Source organism: Oncorhynchus tshawytscha, linkage group LG18 (genome assembly GCF_018296145.1).
Source record: "Oncorhynchus tshawytscha isolate Ot180627B linkage group LG18, Otsh_v2.0, whole genome shotgun sequence".
In the NCBI taxonomy this organism is placed as follows: domain Eukaryota; kingdom Metazoa; phylum Chordata; class Actinopteri; order Salmoniformes; family Salmonidae; genus Oncorhynchus; species Oncorhynchus tshawytscha.
This window is the reverse complement of record NC_056446.1, coordinates 39,470,728-39,494,693: the sequence shown is the minus strand read 5'-3', so window position 1 is coordinate 39,494,693 and position 23,966 is coordinate 39,470,728. Positions and strand designations below refer to the sequence as shown.

The window sequence follows — 23,966 nt, the reverse complement described above, 5'->3', positions numbered from 1 at the left end:
TCGACTGCATCCTTATGTAATACATGTATCACTAGCCACTTTAACTATGCCACTTTGTTTACATACTCATCATACTCATATGTATATACTGTACTCGATACCATCTACTGTATCTTGCCTATGCTGCTCTGTACCATCACTCATTCATATATCCTTATGTACATATTCTTTATCCCCTTACACTGTGTATAAGACAGTAGTTTTGGAATTGTTAGTTAGTTATTTTGAATTCAAGACACACTTAACCAGCATGGCTACCACAGTATTCTGCAGAAATACGCCATCCCATCTGGTTTGCGCTTACAGGGACAATCATTTGTTTTTCAACAGGACAATGACCCAACACACCTCCAGGCTATGTAAGGGCTATTTGACCAAAGAGTAATGGAATGCTCCATCAGATGACCTGGCCTCCACAATCACCCGATTTCAACCGAATTGAGATGGTTTGGGATGAGTTGGAACGCAGAGTGAAAGAAAAGCAGCCAACAAGTGCTCAGCATATATGTAGGAACTCCTTGAAGACTGTTGGAAAAGCATTCCTCATGAAGCTGGTTGAGAGAATGCCAAGAGCGTGCAAAGCTGTCATCAAGACAAAGCGTGGCTACTTTGAAGAATCTAAAATCTAAAATATGTTTTGATTTGTTTAACACTTTTTTGGTTACTACATGATTCCATATGTGTTATTTTATAGTTTTGATGTCTTCACTATTATTCTACAATGTAGAAAATAGTTGTTTATTTTAACGTTAAAAAAACTTGAATGAGTAGTTGTGTCCAAACTTTTGACTGGTACTGTACATCAACTCCTGTCTTCATCGCTCTGATGGGGCAGCTTTTGTTTTTCCTTTTTTTCCCCTCATTGTCTTGATCTCTTGTTTTTTTTAATGACACAAAACCACTCCTCCGTTCTCTCTCCCTCTATCTTTCCGCTCGTCTAACGGCAGGCCTCCTCCTTCAGTTCTTTTTTCTTCCTCACCTCTAATGCGTGTTCTTCCTGAAAAACAACAAAAACAACAACAATATTTACATTCAGGAATCTATTAGCATTAATGATCCAGATGTAAACAGATTCAACTTGAAAACATTCAAGAAGGGAGGTACTCAACAAGGGAATTATAAGACAAAAAAACCTAAGACAAGGGAGAAATACAAATACAGTGCCTTGCGAAAGTATTCGGCCCCCTTGAACTTTGCGACCTTTTGCCACATTTCAGGCTTCAAACATAAAGATATAAAACTGTATTTTTTTGTGAAGAATCAACAACAAGTGGGACACAATCATGAAGTGGAACGACATTTATTGGATATTTCAAACTTTTTTAACAAATCAAAAACTGAAAAATTGGGCGTGCAAAATTATTCAGCCCCTTTACTTTCAGTGCAGCAAACTCTCTCCAGAAGTTCAGTGAGGATCTCTGAATGATCCAATGTTGACCTAAATGACTAATGATGATAAATACAATCCACCTGTGTGTAATCAAGTCTCCGTATAAATGCACCTGCACTGTGATAGTCTCAGAGGTCCGTTAAAAGCGCAGAGAGCATCATGAAGAACAAGGAACACACCAGGCAGGTCCGAGATACTGTTGTGAAGAAGTTTAAAGCCGGATTTGGATACAAAAAGAATTGAACTTTTTGGCAACAATGCAAAACGTTATGTTTGGCGTAAAAGCAACACAGCTCATCACCCTGAACCTACCATCCCCACTGTCAAACATGGTGGTGGCAGCATCATGGTTTGGGCCTGCTTTTCTTCAGCAGGGACAGGGAAGATGGTTAAAATTGATGGGAAGATGGATGGAGCCAAATACAGGACCATTCTGGAAGAAAGTCATTTAGTCATTTAGGTCAACATTGGATCATTCAGAGATCCTCACTGAACTTCTGGAGAGAGTTTGCTGCACTGAAAGTAAAGGGGCTGAATAATTTTGCACGCCCAATTTTTCAGTTTTTGATTTGTTAAAAAAGTTTGAAATATCCAATAAATGTCGTTCCACTTCATGATTGTGTCCCACTTGTTGTTGATTCTTCACAAAAAAATACAGTTTTATATCTTTATGTTTGAAGCCTGAAATGTGGCAAAAGGTCGCAAAGTTCAAGGGGGCCGAATACTTTCGCAAGGCACTGTAGATAATACTCCATGTATTATTCATCAAGACTGTAGAAGTTTGAAAATGTATGTAGTTGAGAGAGAGAGGGAGAGAGAGGGACAGAGTGTGTGTGAGAGAGAGGGAGAGAGAGGGACAGTGTGTGTGTGAGAAAGAGGGAGAGAGAGGGACAGTGTGTGAGAGAGAGGGAGAGAGAGGGACAGTGTGTGTGAGAGAGAGGGAGAGAGGGAAAGTGTGTGTGAGAGAGAGGGAGAGAGAGGGACAGAGTGTGTGAGAGAGAGGGAGAGAAAGGGACAGTGTGTGTGTGAGAGAGAGGGAGAGAGAGAGAGTGTGTGTGAGAGAGAGGGAGAGAGAGGGACAGAGTGTGTGTGAGAGAGAGGGAGAGAGAGGGACAGTGTGTGTGTGTGTGAGAGAGAGAGAGAGAGAGAGAGAGAGAGAGAGAGAGAGAGAGAGAGAGAGAGAGAGAGAGACAGACAGACAGGCAGGCAGACAGACAGACAGACAGACAGACAGACAGACAGACAGACAGACAGACAGACAGACAGACAGACAGACAGAGAGAATGAGTGACTAGAGAGAAAGACTAGAGAGAGCGGGACAGTGTGTGTGTGTGTGTGTGTGAGAGAGAGAGAGAGAGAGAGAGAGAGAGAGAGAGAGAAAGAGGAGAGAGCGAGAGTGTGTGAGAGAGTGAGAAAGAGAGACAGACAGACACAGTGACAATGAGGGACTCGAGAAAGACAGAGAGACAATCAAGAGAACGAAAGGAGAGCCAGATAGTAGCAAAACATTACCTTCTCCTGAGAGAGAGAGAGAGAGAGAGAGAGAGAGAGACAGACTCAGAGACTGAAGAGAGAATAGAGAGAAAGAGAGAGATCACAGCTAAACATTACCTTCTCCTGAGAGAGAGAGAGAGATAGACAGACTCACAGACTGAAGAGAGAATAGAGAGAAAGAGAGAGATCACAGCTAAACATTACCTTCTCCTGCAGTCGTTCCAACATGGCCGCCAGCAGAGCCTCTCTGTTCTTCTTGTTGGCCTCCATTTTGTGCTCCAGCTTCTCCTTGACGTTCTTGATGAAGTTGTTGTTGTCCTCAAAGGCTTTCTGGATCACCTCTCTCTCGTGCTCTCTCTTCTCTGCCAGGTGCTTCAGCAGCTCAGCCTCCTGGCACTAAAGGGCGGTGTGAGGGTATCAGAAGCAGGATACAGACAGACATGGATATGGCGAGTGTGTTTGTGCCCCCGACTGTATATGCATGCTTGTGTGTGTGTGTGTGTGTGTGTGTGTGTCTGTGTGTCTGTGTATGTGTGTGCATTCCATATTTTTGTGAAAGTGAGCGTGTGTGTGTATACTGGTATGCTTGTGAATGTGTGTGTGTATACTTGTATGCTTGTGAATGTGTGTGTGTATACTGGTATGCTTGTGAATGTGTGTGTGTATACTTGTATGCTTGTGAATGTGTGTGTGTATACTGGTATGCTTGTGAATGTGTGTGTGTGTGTATGCGTTTATATGTGTGTGTTTGTTTCTCCTCTCCTCCCTGTCCCCCTCACCTTCCTCCTCTCCTCTGCAGCCTCTAGTTTATTCTGGATGTCCTCCATGGAGAGTTCTCTGCGTTGGGGCATGGTAACGTTGAACTCTGGGACGCCATCGAACGACGGGGGCTTCAGGATGACCTCGAAGGCCTGGCCCGACGCACGCTTGTTCAACTCTATCACCTCTACGTCCTTTATCACACACCAGCCCAGATCCACCACATCTGCCAAGGCTAGTACCTTTTTCCTCACCTCTTCTGCATGTTTGTCCTGCCACACAGGAAAACAACAACAGCAATATTTACATTCAGGAATCCTAATATAAACGAAAGTATCTAGACATCCCTTCAAATGAGTGGATTCCAGCCAGACCCGTTGGTAACAGGTGCATAAAATCGAGCACCCAGCCATGCAATCTCCATAAGAAAAAACATTGGCAGTAAAATGGTCTTGAAGAGCTCAGTGACTTTCAACGTGGCACCGTCATGGAATGCCACCATTTCAACAAGTCAGTTAATCCAAATTTTGCCCTAATAGAGCTGCCCCCGGTCAACTGTAGTGCTGTTATTGGGAATTGGAAACGTCTAGGAGCAACAACGGCTCAGCCGCGATGTGGTAGACCACACAAGCTCACAGAACGGGACGCTGCGGGTAAAAATCATCTGTCCTCAGTTGCAACACTTACGACCAAGATCCAAACTGCCTCTGGAAGCAACGTCAGCACAATAACTGTTCGTCGGGAGCTTCATGAAATGGGTTTCCATGGCGAAGCCTAAGATCACCATGCGCAATGATCTGGCAGTCCGACAGACAAATCTGGGTTTGGAGAATGCCAGGAGAACACTACCTGCCCGTATGCATAGTGCCAACTGTAAAGTTTGGTGGAAGAGGAATAATGGTCTGGGGCTGTTTTTCATGGTTCAGGCTAAGCCCCTTAGTCCCAGTGAAGGGAAATCTTAACACTACAGCATACAATGACATTCTAGACAGTTCTGTGCTTACAACATTTTTATGCCTTTATTTAACTAGGCAAGTCAGTTAAGAACAAATTCTTATTTTCAATGACGGCCAGTTAACAGTTAACAGCCTTGTTCAGGGGCAGAACGACAGATTCTTTTAACCTTGTCAGCTCGAGGATTCAATCTTGCAACCTTTCGGTTACTAGTCCAACGCTCTAATCACTATGCTACCTGCCACCCCAGGTTGTGGCAACCGTTTGGGGGAGGCCCTTTTCTGTTTCAGCATGACATTGCCCTTGTGCACAAAGCGAGGTCTAAACAGAAATGGTTTGTCAAGATTGGTGTGAAAGAGCTTGATTGGCCTGATTAGAGCCCTGACCTCAACCCCATCGAACACCTTTGGGATGAATTGGAACACCGACTGAGAGCCCAACCTCACTAATGCTCCTGGGACTGAATGGAAACAAGTCCCCAGAGCAATGTTCCACCGGCTAGTGGAAAGCCTTTCCCAGAAGAATGGAGGCTGTTATAGCAGCAAAGGGGGGAACAACTCCATATTAATGCCCATGATTTTGGAATGAGATGTTCGACAAGCAGGTGTCCACATACTTTTTGTCATGTAGTGTTATATAAGTCATTCAGTGTCTATAAAATATTTGTACAAAAAAAAAAAGAGATTTGAGATCTTAGTGGGGAGGATTTTAGATTCGATTTTGTTATGATATGATGTGTTATGATGAAAATAAAATAAAACATGTAAAAATGATACATTCTAGAATAATATAATACATTTTTTTAAAGTGTATTTGTCACGTACACAGATGAGCAGATGATAAAGGAAGTGCAGCTTTTGATTCCAGCAGTGAAATACATATCTAAGAACACAATAGAATAAGAAAAATAAAATAAGAATAAACAAGAGATTAAGAAATAGCCAACAGTCCAGGATGTAAATACCTGATGTGTAAAGGCAGTATGGACAGTAGACAAGTAGGAAAAGGTATGTTATATAGGATGAGCTATGTCCAGAATACAGTATGCCCAGCAGTAGTTATATAGGATGAGCTATGTCCAGAATACAGTATGCCCAGCAGTAGTTATATAGGATGAGCTATGTCCAGAATACAATATGCCCAGTAATAGTTATATAGGATGAGCTATGTCCAGAATACAGTATGCCCAGCAATAGTTATATAGGATGAGCTATGTCCAGAATACAGTATGCCCAGCAGTAGTTATATAGGATGAGCTATGTCCAGAATACAGTATGCCCATCAATAGTTATATAGGATGAGCTATGTCCAGAATACAATATGCCCAGTAATAGTTATATAGGATGAGCTATGTCCAGAATACAGTATGCCCAGCAGTAGTTAGATAGGATGAGCTATGTCCAGAATACAGTATGCCCAGTAATAGTTATATAGGATGAGCTATGTCCAGAATACAATATGCCCAGTAATAGTTATATAGGATGAGCTATGTCCAGAATACAGTATGCCCAGCAGTAGTTATATAGGATGAGCTATGTCCAGAATACAGTATGCCCAGTAATAGTTATATAGGATGAGCTATGTCCAGAATACAGTATGCCCAGCAGTAGTTATATAGGATGAGCTATGTCCAGAATACAGTATGCCCAGTAATAGTTATATAGGATGAGCTATGTCCAGAATACAGTATGCCCAGTAATAGTTATATAGGATGAGCTATGTCCAGAATACAGTATGCCCAGCAGTAGTTATATAGGATGAGCTATGTCCAGAATACAATATGCCCAGTAATAGTTATATAGGATGAGCTATGTCCAGAATACAGTATGCCCAGCAATAGTTATATAGGATGAGCTATGTCCAGAATACAGTATGCCCAGCAATAGTTATATAGGATGAGCTATGTCCAGAATACAGTATGCCCAGCAATAGTTATATAGGATGAGCTATGTCCAGAATACAGTATGCCCAGTAATAGTTATATAGGATGAGCTATGTCCAGAATACAGTATGCCCAGCAATAGTTATATAGGATGAGCTATGTCCAGAATACAGTATGCCCAGCAGTAGTTATATAGGATGAGCTATGTCCAGAATACAGTATGCCCAGCAATAGTTATATAGGATGAGCTATGTCCAGAATACAATATGCCCAGTAATAGTTATATAGGATGAGCTATGTCCAGAATACAGTATGCCCAGCAATAGTTATATAGGATGAGCTATGTCCAGAATACAGTATGCCCAGCAATAGTTATATAGGATGAGCTATGTCCAGAATACAGTATGACCAGCAATAGTTATATAGGATGAGCTATGTCTAGAATACAGTATGCCCAGCAGTAGTTATATAGGATGAGCTATGTCCAGAATACAGTATGCCCAGCAATAGTTATATAGGATGAGCTATGTCCAGAATACAGTATGCCCAGCAATAGTTATATAGGATGAGCTATGTCCAGAATACAGTATGCCCAGCAATAGTTATATAGGATGAGCTATGTCCAGAATACAGTATGCCCAGCAGTAGTTATATAGGATGAGCTATGTCCAGAATACAGTATGCCCAGCAATAGTTATATAGGATGAGCTATGTCCAGAATACAGTATGCCCAGCAGTAGTTATATAGGATGAGCTATGTCCAGAATACAGTATGCCCAGCAGTAGTTATATAGGATGAGCTATGTCCAGAATACAGTATGCCCAGCAGTAGTTAGATAGGATGAGCTATGTCCAGAATACAGTATGCCCAGCAGTAGTTATATAGGATGAGCTATGTCCAGAATACAGTATGTACAAGCAGTAGTTGTATGGGATGAGCTATGTCCAGAATACAGTATGTACAAGCAGTAGTAGTATGGGATGAGCTACAGTGCCTAGCGAAAGTATTCGGCCCCCTTGAACTTTGCGACCTTTTGCCACATTTCAGGCTTCAAACATAAAGATATAAAACTGTATTTTTTGTGAAGAATCAACAACAAGTGGGACACAATCATGAAGTGGAACGACATTTATTGGATATTTCAAACTTTTTTAACAAATCAAAAACTGAAAAATTGGGCGTGCAAAATTATTCAGCCCCTTTACTTTCAGTGCAGCAAACTCTCTCCAGAAGTTCAGTGAGGATCTCTGAATGATCCAATGTTGACCTAAATGACTAATGATGATAAATACAATCCACCTGTGTGTAATCAAGTCTCCGTATAAATGCACCTGCACTGTGATAGTCTCAGAGGTCCGTTAAAAGCGCAGAGAGCATCATGAAGAACAAGGAACACACCAGGCAGGTCCGAGATACTGTTGTGAAGAAGTTTAAAGCCGGATTTGGGTACAAAAAGATTTCCCAAGCTTTAAACATCCCAAGGAGCACTGTGCAAGCGATAATATTGAAATGGAAGGAGTATCAGACCACTGCAAATCTACTAAGACCTGGCCGTCCCTCTAAACTTTCAGCTCATACAAGGAGAAGACTGATCAGAGATGCAGCCAAGAGGCCCATGATCACTCTGGATGAACTGCAGAGATCTACAGCTGAGGTGGGAGACTCTGTCCATAGGACAACAATCAGTCGTATATTGCACAAATCTGGCCTTTATGGAAGAGTGGCAAGAAGAAAGCCATTTCTTAAAGATATCCATAAAAAGTGTTGTTTAAAGTTTGCCACAAGCCACCTGGGAGACACACCAAACATGTGGAAGAAGGTGCTCTGGTCAGATGAAACCAAAATTGAACTTTTTGGCAACAATGCAAAACGTTATGTTTGGCGTAAAAGCAACACAGCTCATCACCCTGAACACACCATCCCCACTGTCAAACATGGTGGTGGCAGCATCATGGTTTGGGCCTGCTTTTCTTCAGCAGGGACAGGGAAGATGGTTAAAATTGATGGGATTGATGGAGCCAAATACAGGACCATTCTGGAAGAAAACCTGATGGAGTCTGCAAAGGACCTGAGACTGGGACTGAGATTTGTCTTCCAACAAGACAATGATCCAAAACATAAAGCAAAATCTACAATGGAATGGTTCAAAAATAAACATATCCAGGTGTTAGAATGGCCAAGTCAAAGTCCAGACCTGAATCCAATCGAGAATCTGTGGAAAGAACTGAAAACTGCTGTTCACAAATGCTCTCCATCCAACCTCACTGAGCTCGAGCTGTTTTGCAAGGAGGAATGGGAAAAAATTTCAGTCTCTCGATGTGCAAAACTGATAGAGACATACCCCAAGCGACTTACAGCTGTAATCGCAGCAAAAGGTGGCGCTACAAAGTATTAACTTAAGGGGGCTGAATAATTTTGCACGCCCAATTTTTCAGTTTTTGATTTGTTAAAAAGTTTGAAATATCCAATAAATGTCGTTCCACTTCATGATTGTGTCCCACTTGTTGTTGATTCTTCACAAAAAATACAGTTTTATATCTTTATGTTTGAAGCCTGAAATGTGGCAAAAGGTCGCAAAGTTCAAGGGGGCCGAATACTTTCGCAAGGCACTGTATGTCCAGAATACAGTCCCTCTAGTGGTGTGGGGGCTGTGCTTTGGCAAAGTGGGTGGGGTTATATCCTTCCTGTTTGGCCCTGTCCGGGGGTGTCATCGGATGGGGCCACAGTGTCTTCTGACCCCTCCTGTCTCAGCCTCCAGTATTTATGCTGCAGTAGTTTATGTGTCGGGGTGGCTAGGGTCAGTTTGTTATATCTGGAGTACTTCTCCTGTCCTATCCGGTGTCCTGTGTGAATCTAAGTGTGCTCTCTCTAATTCTCTCTCTCTAATTCTCTCTTTCTTTCTCTCTCTCGGAGGACCTGAGCCCTAGGACCATGCCTCAGGACTACCTGACATGATGACTCCTTGCTGTCCCCAGTCCACCTGGCCGTGCTGCTGCTCCAGTTTCTACTGTTCTGCCTGTGATTATTATTATTTGACCATGCTGGTCATTTATGAACATTTGAACATCTTGGCCATGTTCTGTTATAATCTCCACCCGGCACAGCCAGAAGAGGACTGGCCACCCCACATAGCCTGGTTCCTCTCTAGGTTTCTTCCTAGGTGTTGGCCTTTCTAGGGAGTTTTTCCTAGCCACTGTGCTTCTACACCTGCATTGCTTGCTGTTTGGGGTTTTAGGCTGGGTTTCTGTACAGCACTTTGAGATATCAGCTGATGTACGAAGGGCTTTATAAATACATTTGAGTTAAAGTGACATTGAAATATTCCAATTTGTTTAAGGAAAACATTGTTGCTCCAGCAGTTTGAAACAATCTCTAACTTTTTGGAAGTTTCTACCTCTTTATCTTATTGGATTAATGTCATTCAAATGAATGTGTTGCCCAAATGTTTATATTTATTTCAATGTTTACCCATTTTTATTCCAAAATCTTTTTTTACATGAACTGGATCAAACATTCATGTATTTTATTTGGAATGGCAAGGTACCACGGGTTGGTATAAAACATTTACAGGAGCCTAAGGCATTGGGGGGTTTAGCTCTTACAAATTTTCATACATACTATTGGGCTGCAAATTTCAGAGCCCTTTTGTACTGGCTGCAGACTGAACCTACTGGCCCAAAACCACTCTGGGTCCAGATGGAGTCTGAATCATGTAAACCTGCATCACTTTCCTCTCTGTTGTGCTCGACTCTCCTAGTGTCCCTCGGCAAAAGGTGTGTCAACCCAATTGTAAAGCAGTCTCTTAAAATTTGGAATCAGTTCCGTTTTATTTCCTCCATCTTTAAATGATGGGGCTTTTGGCAAGTGGCACTCACTAGGCCTCTCCTCATTAGCCCAATTATTCTTTGATGATACGATACATTTGCATCTTTTGCTCAACTACATGAAAAGTTCAACCTCCCCAAAATCCCACTTTTTCCGCTATCTCCAGACTATGAACTTTGTCAGAGCTAACACACCTGCATTTCCCCATAGGCCTTTGAATACAGCATCTTTGAGAGCATCTTTGAGAGCATCTTTGAGCTAAACAAGCTTCCGATGGGTGCAATTTCAGATGTATATGCAATCATTAATCACTTACAGAACTCTTCTTTGTTTCCTTTAAAGACTCGATGGGAAAAGGATTTGTGGGAGGAACTTGCAGATGACACCGGGGAATCTGTGCTGCACAGGGTGCATTCATCCTCTGATAGCACTAGACACAGCCTCGTTCAATTCAAGGTGGTTCACCGTATCCACTGGTCTGGGGCCAAACTCGAAAGAATATTCTCTGATTTTGATCGTACCTGTGTCCGATGTAAAACGGAACCAGCCACACTGTATCATATGTTTTGGGGCTGTCACAAACTGTCAGGTTTCTGGGAATGAATATTGAAATGTTTCTCTGATATAAATGACACTGTTATAGATCTGTCTCCTCTGACAGACCTTTTTGGAGTACTGCCCATAGGTAACCCCCTGTCAAGAATCCTTAGTTATCTATGTTTTCTTTATTATTTGGTTAGGTCAGGGTGTGACGAGGGTGGTTTGTTGTGTTTTTTACAATTTTCTAGGTTTTTTTGTATGTCTAGGGGTTGCCTCATCTAGGTGTTTCTAAGTCTATGGTTGGCATTTGTTTATTGTTGTGTCTGATTGGGAACCATATTTAGGTAGCCATATTCCTTGGTTATTTTGTGGGTTGTTATTCTATCTTTAGTTGCCTGTTGTGCACTAGTCATATTGCTTCACGTTTTGTTGTGTTGTTTAGTGTTGTTCAGTGTTCTCTCTTTAATTAAAGAGTTATGTTCGCTCACCACGCTGAGCCTTGGTCTCCTCTTTATGACGACCGAGACAGTAGCCTTCTGCCCGGTGTGTTTAACTTGTCTAAAGTACGGTATCTTTATAGCTATTCTTTTTTATTCTAATTGAGCATATTATTTATATTGTTTTGTGTTGTCTTATGTGTGTAAAACTGAATAAACAGAGTTTTACAACAACAAACAAATGTCTGTAGCCACTCCAGCTGTTCTGCTCTGAGGATGCTGTCTGGACCAGTAGCCTTGTGTAAGGGGTTAGCAAGGGGTTAACAAGCTTGAATGTCTTACGCTGGACAAGGAGATCGGGAGCACACAGTCCTTGTGAGTGGCGGGACCCACGTGAGTGGCTCTGTGTTGTTTTCCTCGGAGCGGGTGAATAAGGTGTTTATCTTGTCCGGGAGTGAGGCGTCGGTGTCCGCGACGTGGCTTTCTTTTTATAATCCATGATTTTCTGGAGTCCCTGCCATTGAATTGCAACTTGTAGTGTCATTTTGCCTCTTTGATTGCCTTACAGAGGTCATAGCTGGCCTGTTTGTCCATGTTCCCAGTCACCTTGCTGTGTTTAAATGCTTGTTGTTTGCGCTTTCAGTTTTGCACATATGCTGCCGTCTATCCAGTGTTTGGTTTGGATAAGTTCTAATCGTCACAGTAGAAACAACATCCCCTATGCACTTCCTGATGAACCCAGTCACCGAGTCAGTGTATACATCGATACTATACCGGTGAGGTGACCCGGATCATTTTTCAGTCCGCTTGATGAAAGCAATCCTGAAGCATGGATTCCGATTGGTCAGACAAATGTTGAACAGTCCTTACCACGGGTGCTTTCTGTTTAAGTTTGGAGGAGCAGGATGGAGGCATGATCTGATTTGCCTAAGTGGGGGTTGGGGATGGCCTTGTAGCCATCCCGGAAGGGAGAGTAGCAATGGTCAAGCGTGTTCTATCCACGTGTTGCACAGGAGATGTGTTGGTAGAATTTTGGGAGCGTTCTCCTCAGATTTACTTTATTAAAGTCTCCAGCTACAATACATGCAGCCTCAGGATATGCAGTTTCCAGTTTGCAAAAAGTGCAGTGTCGTTTCTTGAGAGCCGTGTCGGTTTGGGGGGGATATACATCGCAGTGACAATAACCAAAGAAAATTATCTTGGGAGGTAATGCGGTCAATATTTGATGGTGAGGATTTCCAGATCGGGAGACCAAAAGGACTTGAGTTTCTGTACGTTAGCACAATCACACCATGAGTTGTTAACCATGAGACATACCCCTCCACCTTTGTTTTTCCCAGAGAGTTCTTTCCTCCTGTCCGTGTGATGTACGGAGAACCCCGCTGGTTGTGTAGATGGGGACAATATATCGTGGGGAGAGCCGCGATTCCGTAAAACAGGGGGAGATCCTCGGCCTGATCTTGTCTACATTATTGTCCAAGGACTGACAGTTAGCGAATAATATACTCAGAAGTGGTGGACGGTTTGCTCGCCGCCTGACTAGAAACCTCATCTCCCTCCTTCCTATCCTCCGGCATCAACGTTTTGTTGTAGCACCCGGGATGAAAGGGTCTTCCTCGGGAAGTCCAAACAAAGGATCCAGGTCAAGGAAGTCCAATGTTCTGGTAAAATGTCTGGTGATTGACAGCTGATGTAATGTCCAAAACATTTTTTTTTGGGGGGGACTGTAGGACATAATACTAGAAACGTTCAGGGCAAATGATGTAAGGTATGACACTAATAAAAGCAAAAATACTGCAAAGTCGGCAAAAGAGCTAAAAACAGGGAGACCATGTCTGTCAGCACCATCGTGTCATATTATCTACCTTCCTTTATAGAATCATTGTGAGAGAAAGAGAGAGGGAGACGAAAGAGTGAGTTTGATTAGACAAACTGAAGTGAGACGCTAAAGAGAGAGACTAAAGAAAGAGACAAAGAGAGAGAGAGAGATACAGACAGACATAGACAGAAACAGAAAGAATGACTAGAGAGAAAGAGAGAGAAACTCAAGAGAAAGAACGAGAAGACAGTTAAACATTACCTTCTCCTGCAGCCGTTCCAACATGGCCGCCAGTAGAGCCTCTCTGTTCTCCTTGTTGGCCTCCATCTTCTGCTCCAGCTTCTCCTTGGAGTTCTTGATGAAGTTGTTGTTCTCCTCAAAGGCTTTCTGGATCACCTCTCTCTCGTGCTCTCTCTTCTCTGCCAGGTGCTTCAGCAGCTCAGCCTCCTGGCACTAAAGGGCGGTGTGAGAGTATCAGGAGCAGGATACAGACATGTGTGTTTGTGCCATAGAGATAGTTAGAGGACATTATATCTGTCCCATTATAGCATCTTTGAGAGCATGATGGGTAGCGCCGTTGAGGCCATCTCCATTTTGAAGTCAATTTTCTTCTAGTACTTTTATGAGTTGGTAAACTGAAAGGGTGCATACTGCCACCTAGAGTGTGTTTGAAAAGGTAGAAAGTCAAAGTTGGCGATTTACTGCCACCTGGAGTAATGGAATATTTGTTCACAAGTTTAATTCACTGGCTGATCTCTCCTGTTGACCTGGATGGAATTATGTGATCCTTCCTTAACCGATCCTTCCTTAACCGATAAGTCCCACCTATTTGACTACTTCAAAATTGTGAAAGTCCACAATGGCGATTTCCATGCTAAAACAGGCCTTTGGGCACTAGTCCTTTATCTATCTCTCTGGTTTGTGTGTGTGTGTGTGTGTGTGTGTGTGTGTACATGAATATTTCCTCAATTCATGTCTCCTCACCTTCCTCCTCTCCTCTGCAGCCTCTAGTTTATTCTGGATCTCCTCCATGGAGAGTTCCCTGCGTTGGGGCATGGTAACGTTGAACTCTGGGACGCCATCGAACGACGGGGGCTTCAGGATGACCTCGAAGGCCTGGCCCGACGCACGCTTGTTCAACTCTATCACCTCGACGTCCTTTATCACACACCAGCCCAGATCCACCACATCTGGGGAGGGTACAGGAGAGACTGGAGGTAAGCACTTTAAAACACAATCCTTTAGATAACTAGTTATATAACTAGTTATATATGTTAAAACATATATTTTTTAAATAATATAATATATATAATTGCTATATAGTTATATATCATTTATATATAATTTCTTAATTTCTGTCTGAATATGTTGTACTGTGATGTCATCAGGAACTATACTGAACAAAAAATATAATCAGGGAACCATACAGGTTAATACAGAAGCAAGTCTCAAGTGTACTGAACCAAAATATAAACGCAACATGCAACAATTTCAAAGATTTTACAGACGTACAGTTCCTATAAGGAAATCAGTCAATTCAAATAAATGAATTAGGCCCTAATCTTTCACATGACTAGGCATACAGATATGCATCTGTTGGTCACTGATACCTTTAAAAAAAGGTAGGGGGCGTGGATCAGAAAACCAGTCAGTATCTGGTGTGACCACCATTTGACTCATGTAGCGCGACATCTCATCTCCTTCGCATATAGTTGATCAGGCTGTTGATTGTGGCATGTGGCACGTTGTCCTACTCCTCTTTAATGGCTGTGCAAAGTTGCTGGATATTGGCGGGAACTGGAACACGCTCTCGTACACGTCGATCCAGAGCATCCCAAACATGCTCAATGGGTGAAATGTCTGGTGAGTATGCAGGTCATGGAAGAACTGGGACATTTTCAGCTTCAAGGAAATGTGTACAGATCATTTCAACATGGGGCCGTGCATTATCATCCTGAAACATGAGGTGATGGGGGCGGATGAATGGCACGACAATGGGCCTCAGGATCTCATCACGGTATCTCTGTGCATTCAAATTGCCATAGATAAAATGCAATTGTGTTTGTTGTCCATAGCTTACGCCTACCCATACCATAACCCGATCGCCACCATGGGACACTCTGATGTAAACGTTGTGAACAGCAAACTGCTCGCCCACACGACGCCATACACGTGGTCTGCGATTGTGAGGCCGGTTGGACGTACTGCCAAATTCTCTAAAACGATGTTGGAGGAGGCTTATGGTAGATAAATTAACATTCACTTTTCTGGTAAAAGCTCTGGTGGACATTCCTGCAGTCAGCATGCCAATTGCAAGCCCCCTCAAAACTTGAGACAACTGTGGCATTGTGCTGTGTGACAAAACTGCACATTTTAGAGTGGCTTTTATTGTCCCCAGCACAAGGTGCACCTGTGTAATGTGCATGCTGTTAAATCAGCTTCTTGATATGCCAAACCTGTCAGGTGGATGGATTATCTTGGCAAAGGAGAAATGCTCACTAACAGGGATGTAAACAAATTTGTGCAAACAGTTTAAGAAAAATATGTTTTTAATGCATATGAAACATGGGACCAACACTTCACATGTTGTGTTTATATTTTTATGTAGTGTATATAAATTAAATATCAGTGGGCAGTTTATTAGGTACACCGTTCATGAAAATGTACTGATGTACTGGCCTGTCTCCTGGTCGCGCCTCCATGCTCTGGACACTACGCTGACAGACACAGCAAACCTTGAAAATGGATAGCTCCTACAGACAGTGAGTCACGTGGCCGTGGCTTGGTATATAAAGCAGGCAGACAGGCATCGAGGCATTCAGTTACTGTTCGACTGAACGTTAGAATGGACCAAACGAGTGACCTACGTGACTGAGCGTGGGTATGATGGTTGGTGCCAGGCGCGCCAGTTCCAGTATCTCAGAAACAGCCTCCTGGGCTTTTCACTCATGACAGTGTCTAGGGTTAATTGAGAATGGTGCGGCAAACAAAAAAACATCCTGTTATTGGCAGTCCCGTGGGTGAAAATAGCTTGTCGATGAGAGAGGTCTAAGGTGAATAGAAAAATCATGGAAGCTAACAGGCAGGCCTCAAAATAACGGCAAAGTAAAACAGTGGTGTGCAGAACGGAATCTCGGAACACAGAACTCGTCTGTCTTTGTCAGGGATGGGCTTTTGCAGCAGACGACCACACTGGGTTCCACTCCTATCAGCTAAAAACCAGAAGAAGCAGCTCCAGTGGGCATCACCAACACTGGACAACTGAGGAATGGAAAAACACTGCCTGGTCCGACGAATCTTGGTTCTTGTTGCATAATGCTGATGGCACAGTCAGGATTTGGCGTAAGCAGCATCAGTCCATGGACCCATCCAGCCTGGTGTCAACGGTACGGGCTTGGTGGTGTAATGATAGCAATTGAGTTGTTTGAACGCCACACTTTAGAGAATCCACAGCGCAAGATAGGTGTACTGAGTGTCTAAACGTGTCGTCTTACCTTCAGCTTTGTATATGGGCTTACAGTCGATGGTCTGAGGGTTGATGCAGGAGCAGAACAGAGACACCAGGGGAGCTCTTTCAACTTCTCTTTGTACGCTGCAGGACACACACACACACGCGCGCACACACACACACACACACACACACACACACACACACACACACACACACACACACACACACACACACACACACACGCACGCACACACAGTTAATCATAAAGAATAGACACAGACACATAGTAGTTCGTCATCATCATCATCATCATCGTCATCATCGTTATCATCTCTTGAGATGGTTCTCATTTAAATGTTAAACTCAATGGCAAATGTAATAGTTGGACAGATATTTGGTTCTGGGTGACAAGAGCCCATCTTCACTAATTACTATCATTATCAAAAGATCAGTCAGGATATAGATTTATAGATTTAAATTCATGTAATTTAATAAAAAACAACAGTGATTTTTTTTGCCTCGTATGAACCAAACTGTTTCGCTACACAGCGAGATCAGAACGGAGGTCATTCCCAATGCAAATCCTCTCAAGCTCTGTCAGGTTGCAATGGAGAGTGTTGCTGAACAGCTATTTTCAGGTTTCTCCAGAGATGTTTGATCGGGTTCAAATCCGAGCTCTGGCTGGGCCACTGTAAGACATTCAGAGACTTGCCCCTGAAGCCACTCCTGCGTTGTCTTGGCTAAGTGCTTAGGGTTGTTGTCCTGTTGGAAGGTCAACATTCACCCCAGTCACCTCAGTCTGAGGTCCTGAGCGGTCTGTGCTTTTCTCCTCATCTTGGCATTCAGGCCAAAGAGTTCAATCTTGGTTTCATCAGACCAGAGATTCTTGTTTCTCATGGTCTGAGAGTCCTTTAGGTGCCCTTTGGCAAACTCCAAGCGGGCTGTTATGGGCCTTTTACTGAGGAGTGGCTTCTGTCTGGCCACTCTACCATAAAGGCCTTATTGGTGGAGTGCTGCAGAGATGGGTGTCCTTCTGGAAGGTTCTTCTCCCATCTCCACAGAGGAACTCTGGAGCTCTGTCAGAGTGACCTTCAGGTTCTAGGTCACCTCCCTGACCAAGGCCCTTCTTCCCCGATTGCTCAGTTTTGGTCTGGCGGCCAGATCTAGAAAGAGCCTTGCTGGTTCCAAACTTTTTCCATTTAAGAATGATGGAGGCCACTGTGTTCTTCGGGACCTTCAATGCTGCAGAAATGTTTTGGTACCCTTCCCCAGATCTGTGCCTTGACACAATCCTGTCTCGGAGCTCTACGGATAATTCCTTTGACCTCGTGGCATTGTTATTGCTCTGGAATGCACTGTGGGACCTTATATAGACAGGTGTGTGCCTTTCCAAATCATGTCCAATCAATTGAATTTACCACAGGTGGACTCCAATCAAGTTGTAGAAACATCTCTAGGATTATCAATGGTAACAGGATGTATCTGAGCTCAATTTCAAGTCTCATAGCAAAGTGTCTGAATACTTATGTAAATAAGGTATTTCAGTATTTTATTTGGAATAAATTTGCAAAAATGTCTAAAATCCTGTTTTCGCTTCATCATTATGGACTATTGTGATGTCATTATGGAGTATTGTGTGTAGATTGATGAGAAGTCTTTTCTTCAATCCATTTTTGTAACAGAGAATAGCTGTGCAACAACGCTCCCCATCCAACCTGACAGAGAAGAATGGGAGAAACCCCACAAATACAGGTGTGCCAAACTTGTAGCTACATACCCAAGAAGACTTGAGGCTGTAATCACTGCCAAAGGTGCTTCAACAAAGTACTGAGTAAAGGTTCTGAATACGTATGTAAATGTGATCTAACTTTTAAATTTTTTAAAACACTTTAAAAAAATTCTAAAAACAATGTTTTAAATTGTCATTATGGGGTATTGTGATGTCATTATGGGGTATTGTGATGTCATTATGGGGTATTGTGATGTCATTATGGGGTATTGTGTGTAGATTGATGAGGGGGGAAAAAAACTATTTAATACATTTTAGAATAAGGCTGTAACATTACAAAATGTGGGAAATGTGAAGGGGTCTGAATACTTTCTGAATGCTCTGTATATACCCTGTAATTATGTGGCTGAGCCATGAAGAGAAACTGAAATGTTTTTTTGGCCGTTGTATATTTCTATTTACAGAATTTTTAGATAAAAGCCTGGATTAAAATAAAAAGAGCTCCTGGGAGGAGAGAGAGATAAGACCAGCCATCTACTGCTCCTAGGAGGAGAGAGAGAGAGATAAGACCCTCAGTCTACAGCTCCTAGGAGGAGAGAGATAAGACCATCTGTCTACTGCTCCTAGTAGGAGAGAGAGAGAGAGATAAGATCATCTGATCTTCTGCTCCTGGGAGGAGAGAGATAAGATCATCTGATCTTCTGCTCCTATGAGGAGAGAGATAAGATCATCTGATCTTCTGCTCCTAGGAGGAGAGAGAGAGAGAGATAAGATCATCTGATCTTCTGCTCCTGGGAGGAGAGAGATAAGATCATCTGATCTTCTGCTCCTATGAGGAGAGAGATAAGATCATCTGATCTTCTGCTCCTAGGAGGAGAGAGATAAGATCATCTGTCTACTGCTCCTAGGAGGAGAGAGATAAGATCATCTGATCTTCTGCTCCTAGGAGGAGAGAGAGAAAAGATCATCTGTCTACTGTTCCTGGGAGGAGAGAGAGAGAGAGAGATAAGACCAGCCGTCTACTGCTCCTAGGAGGAGAGAGAGATAAGACCAGCCGTCTACTGCTCCTATGAGGAGAGAGATAAGATCATTTGTCTACTGCTCCTGGGAGGAGAGAGAGAGAGAGAGAGATAAGACCAGCCGTCTACTGCTCCTAGGAGGAGAGAGAGAGATAAGCATTATCCCCACCCCTTTTAGTTTACAGTTTAAATCAACACCTCCCAAACATGGCTTAACACAGTAGCTACTGTATAAGCAGGATCATCGTTCAACACCTTTCCAACAAGTCAGTTAATCAAATTTCTGCCCTGCTAGAGGTGCCCCGGTCAACTCTAAGTGCCGTAATTGTGAAGTGGAAACATCTATGAGCAACAACTGCTCAAACTGCCTCTGGAAGCAACGTCAGCACAAGAACTGTTGGTCAGGAGCTTCATGAACTGGGTTTCCATGGCCGAGCAGCCGCACACAAGCCTCAGATCACCATACACATTGCCAAGTGTCAGCTGGAGCAGTGGAAACGGGTTCTCTGGAGTGATGAATCACACTTCACCATCTGGCAGTCCGATGGACAAATCTGGGTTTGGCGAATGCCAGGAGAACGCTACCTGCCCGAATGCATAGTGCCAGCTGTAAAGTTTGGTGGAGGAGGAATAATGGTCTGGGGCTGTTTTTCATGGTTCGATGTAGGCCCATTAGTTCCAGTGAAGGGAAATCTTAATGCTACAGCATACAATGACACTCTAGATTATTCTGTGCTTCCAACTTGGTGGCAAAAGTTTAGGGAAGGCCCTTTCCTGTTTCAGCATGACAATGCCCCCGTGCACAAAGCTTGGTCCATACAGAAATGGTTTGTTGTAATCGGTGTGGAAGAACTTGACTGGCCTGCACAGAGCCCTGACCTCAACCCCATCGAACACCTTTGGGATGAACTGGAACGCCATCTGCGAACCAGGCCTAATCGCCCATCACCAGGGCCGACCTCACTAATGCTATTGTGGCTGAATGGAGGCAAGTCCCCGCAGCAATGTTCCAACATCTAGTGGAAAGCCTTCCCAGAAGAGTGGAGGCTGTTATAGCAGCAAAGGGGGGACCAACTCCATATTAATGCCCATGATTTTGAAATGACGAGCAGGTGTCCACATAATTTTGGTCGTGGTAGGTATTGTGTATCTCTGCATTGTGTGTCTCTGTATATACTGTCTGAAATTATAATAGATACTTAGTAAACAATAAATATACAGTATATTTCAAGTTATATCTTACCTGCTAGGGTCATGTTTCCAATGTGTCTGTGTTCCTCACCAGAGATTAGCTCAGATCCTCACAATGCTGCTCCTGTAGATAAAAAGGGCTTCAATGAGGATTTACTTTCTAAGAATGAATATTAAAATATTCTGGGGTTTAACCATACTATGTTCAAGAGACCGATGCTTGAAGTCATAGTGACAAAAAATGGCTTCAAATAGAAAAATAAATTCAAGGAAGACAAGGTAATAAAAACAAGAGATTAAAAGTTAGAAAAACTCAAACTGTATAGAGTTGTTTGGAAAGTGGGGTTTGGATCATTATCATGAATGTTTATAATCTGGGTGTTTATGGTGGTAATCATCATGAATGTGTTTATAATCTGGGTGTTTATGGTTGTAATCATCATGAATGTGTTTATAATCTGGGTGTTTATGGTGGTAATCATCATGAATATGCTTATAATCAGGGTGTTTATGGTGATGAAATATATATACAGATTGAGGGGGGGCTGTCACCCCTGCATAGTGATGAATCAAAGTTGTGAGACATGCAGAGGGAACGGCAGGTGTCCGACTCCACCCCCAGACCATCAGATGGAATCCTCAACACTGAATTGATATTCCACAACAAAAGGGTCCTAAAAATGGCTATAGATTGAAAATAGAATGAATACCTTTTTCCTCATTTGGATCAATGCCGGGTTCAAAGATATAGCCAAATTAACACGATCGAACCCTGGCCATAAAGCCATACTGCTACAGCTGAAGTATGGGCTCCATCCTGAACAGTATCATCCCTAGTACAGTGATAGAAAACACTGCACTACAACGTGTCTCCTTTAGGTTCTGTCTCTGCCTGTCAACAAACAGGATTTTTTTTCTGGATCAAAATTAGGCTTAGGTGGTGGGCGTGGCTGGGGGCGTGGTAGTGGGCGTGGCTGGGGCTTGGTAGTGGGCGTGGTTAATCACACAATTGCAATTCTACGCACTTTGAGAGAACATTTTACAGTTTTGAAGCAAATTTACTGCGATTCTACACATTTTGTCACAGTTTATACCATGTTCTAATGTTATCTGACTGACTCAAACAATATAACAAAATCAAGGGGGGGCATATACCATGACAAAAATATTCCTGATTTCTGGAATTTTAGATTCTCCCTGACTGTCTAGTTTTATTTGTTGTTGGTAATTGTTAAGTTCTCAAAGATTACCTAATTTTTTCAAATATATAGGTCCATTACCTTTTCTATGTCAATCAAATGTTTTTATAAAGCCTTTTTTGCATCAGCAGATGATGTCACAAAGTGCTTTACAGAAACCCAGCATAAAACCCCAAACAGCAAACAATGCAGATGATGTCACCAAGTGCTTTACAGAAACCCAGCATAAAACCCCAAACAGCAAACAATGCAGATGATGTCACAAAGTGCTTTACAGAAACCCAGCCTAAAACCCCAAACAGCAAACAATGCAGATGATGTCACAAAGTGCTTTACAGAAACCCAGCCTAAAACCCCAAACAGCAAACAATGCAGATGATGTCACCAAGTGCTTTACAGAAACCCAGCCTAAAACCCCAAACAGCAAACAATGCAGTTGTAGAAGCACGGTGGCAAAAACTCCCTAGAAAGGCAGGAACCTAGGAAGGAACCTAGAGAGGAACCAGGCTCTGAGGGGTGGCCAGTCCTCTTCTGTCTGTGCCAGGGGGAGATTATAATAATACATGACCATTTAAGGCCAGATTGTTCTTCAAGATGTTCAAACATCCATAGATGACCAGCAGGGTCAAATAATAATCACAGTGGTTGTAGAGGGTGAAACAGATGAAACCTCAGGAGTAAATGTCAGTTGGCTTTTCATAGCTGAGCATTCAGAGGTCGAGACAGCAGGTGCGGTAGAGCAGGTCGAAAACAGCCGACACTTACTTATATCTGGTTGTAGTTGTTTATGTTTACACTAAAATGGGTTTACCATCCCGAAAATTATTTGTACGTAATTGTGTTTTTTTTTTTTTACTTAGGCAGTCTGCCCAATACCTTTCTATACAGAACAAACCTACAATGTGACATACCTCTCTATATTTTAACCTTTATTTAACTAGGCAAGTCAGTTAAGAACAAATTCTTATTTTCAATGACGGCCTAGGAACAGTAGTTTAACTGCCTTGTTCAGGGGCAGAACGACAGATTTTTACCTTGTCAGCTCAGGGATTCGATCTTGAAACCTTTCCAACGCTCTAACCACTAGGGTACCTGCCTGCCTATCTCTCTCTCCTTTCATTATCCTATTACCCGATGTCCTCCAAATACACCCAGAGTGAAGCCAGTGCACCAAAGATGATATCTATTCACAGATGATAGCTATTCACAGATGATCCAAACGAAATTAATCTACATGTAATTTGTGAGCGATATTGTTCAGCTGCAAATGCTGTTTTCGAACACATGGTTATGAAGATGTTGGCAAATATCTGTTCTCCCACCCAGACAGACGTGTCCATAACACATATACCGATAGGTACACTACTTACATACACACCTTAGACTCGATAACAAACAAAAAAATACACATATACACACACACACACACACACACACACACACACACACACACACACACACACACACACACACACACACACACACACACACACACACACACACACACAGACAGACAGACAGAGAGCTGCAATGGAGACAGACTGGGGTCACAGCGTGGAGTCGAGGGTAAATGGAGTACTGTAGACGACATGATCCAGCTACAACATCGACACTAATAACAGCCAATATCACCTCCTTCATCTCTTTCTAGGTTGTGTTTAGCAGAGATGCATTCTGACCCCCCCCACCCCCCTCCAGAGCAGTGTGCTGAGATGATGTCTGCACTACATCTACAAAACATTGCATTGTAACATCCCATAACTATTTAATAACTCTGCAATATCAACCTCCCTCTCTATATCTAGTGTTGTTTAGCCTTACCCTCCTCCAGATCAGTGTTGAGATGATGATGGTGGTGCCTGTGTGGTCTCAATTTTCAGGCTGTCTGTCTCCTTCTCTGTCTGTCTGGCCCCTTGGATACAGGCTAGCAGCAGCATCAGCCACAGCCCCTCTCCTTCCCCATGACATCACCACCGAGCCCTACTATTGGCTAAGAGGAATGGCAGCATCCAGCCCTAGCAGCCTATCAGGTGAGAGAGCAGGGAAGGGAAGGGCTGTTAACCCTTTGGGTTGTATACTGCAGGGGGCATCATCCAGAATATACAGTAGGGAAGTGGGTGTGTGTGTGTGTGTGTGTGTGTGTGTGTGTGTGTGTGTGTGTGTGTGTGTGTGTGTGTGTGTGTGTGTGTGTGTGTGTGTGTGTGAGAGGGAGAGAGAGTGTTTGAGGGAGAGAGAGTATGTGAGGGAGAGAGAGTGTGTGTGTGTGTGTGTGTGTG

At 43.0% G+C, this 23,966-nt stretch overlaps 1 protein-coding gene across 1 annotated transcript; it reads right to left on the bottom strand.

Annotated features, from left to right (window-relative positions):
* Window positions 1-715: 715 nt before the first annotated feature.
* stmn4 (stathmin-like 4) lies at window positions 716-23,617 on the bottom strand. Its single transcript, XM_042301030.1, is given in 9 exon segments — window positions 716-997; window positions 3,089-3,280; window positions 3,664-3,915; window positions 13,363-13,554; window positions 14,086-14,291; window positions 16,596-16,670; window positions 16,673-16,693; window positions 20,544-20,615; window positions 23,512-23,617. Coding segments are annotated over 8 exon segments (1,011 nt in total). The 5' UTR covers window positions 20,557-20,615; window positions 23,512-23,617; the 3' UTR covers window positions 716-937.
* Window positions 23,618-23,966: the final 349 nt, after the last annotated feature.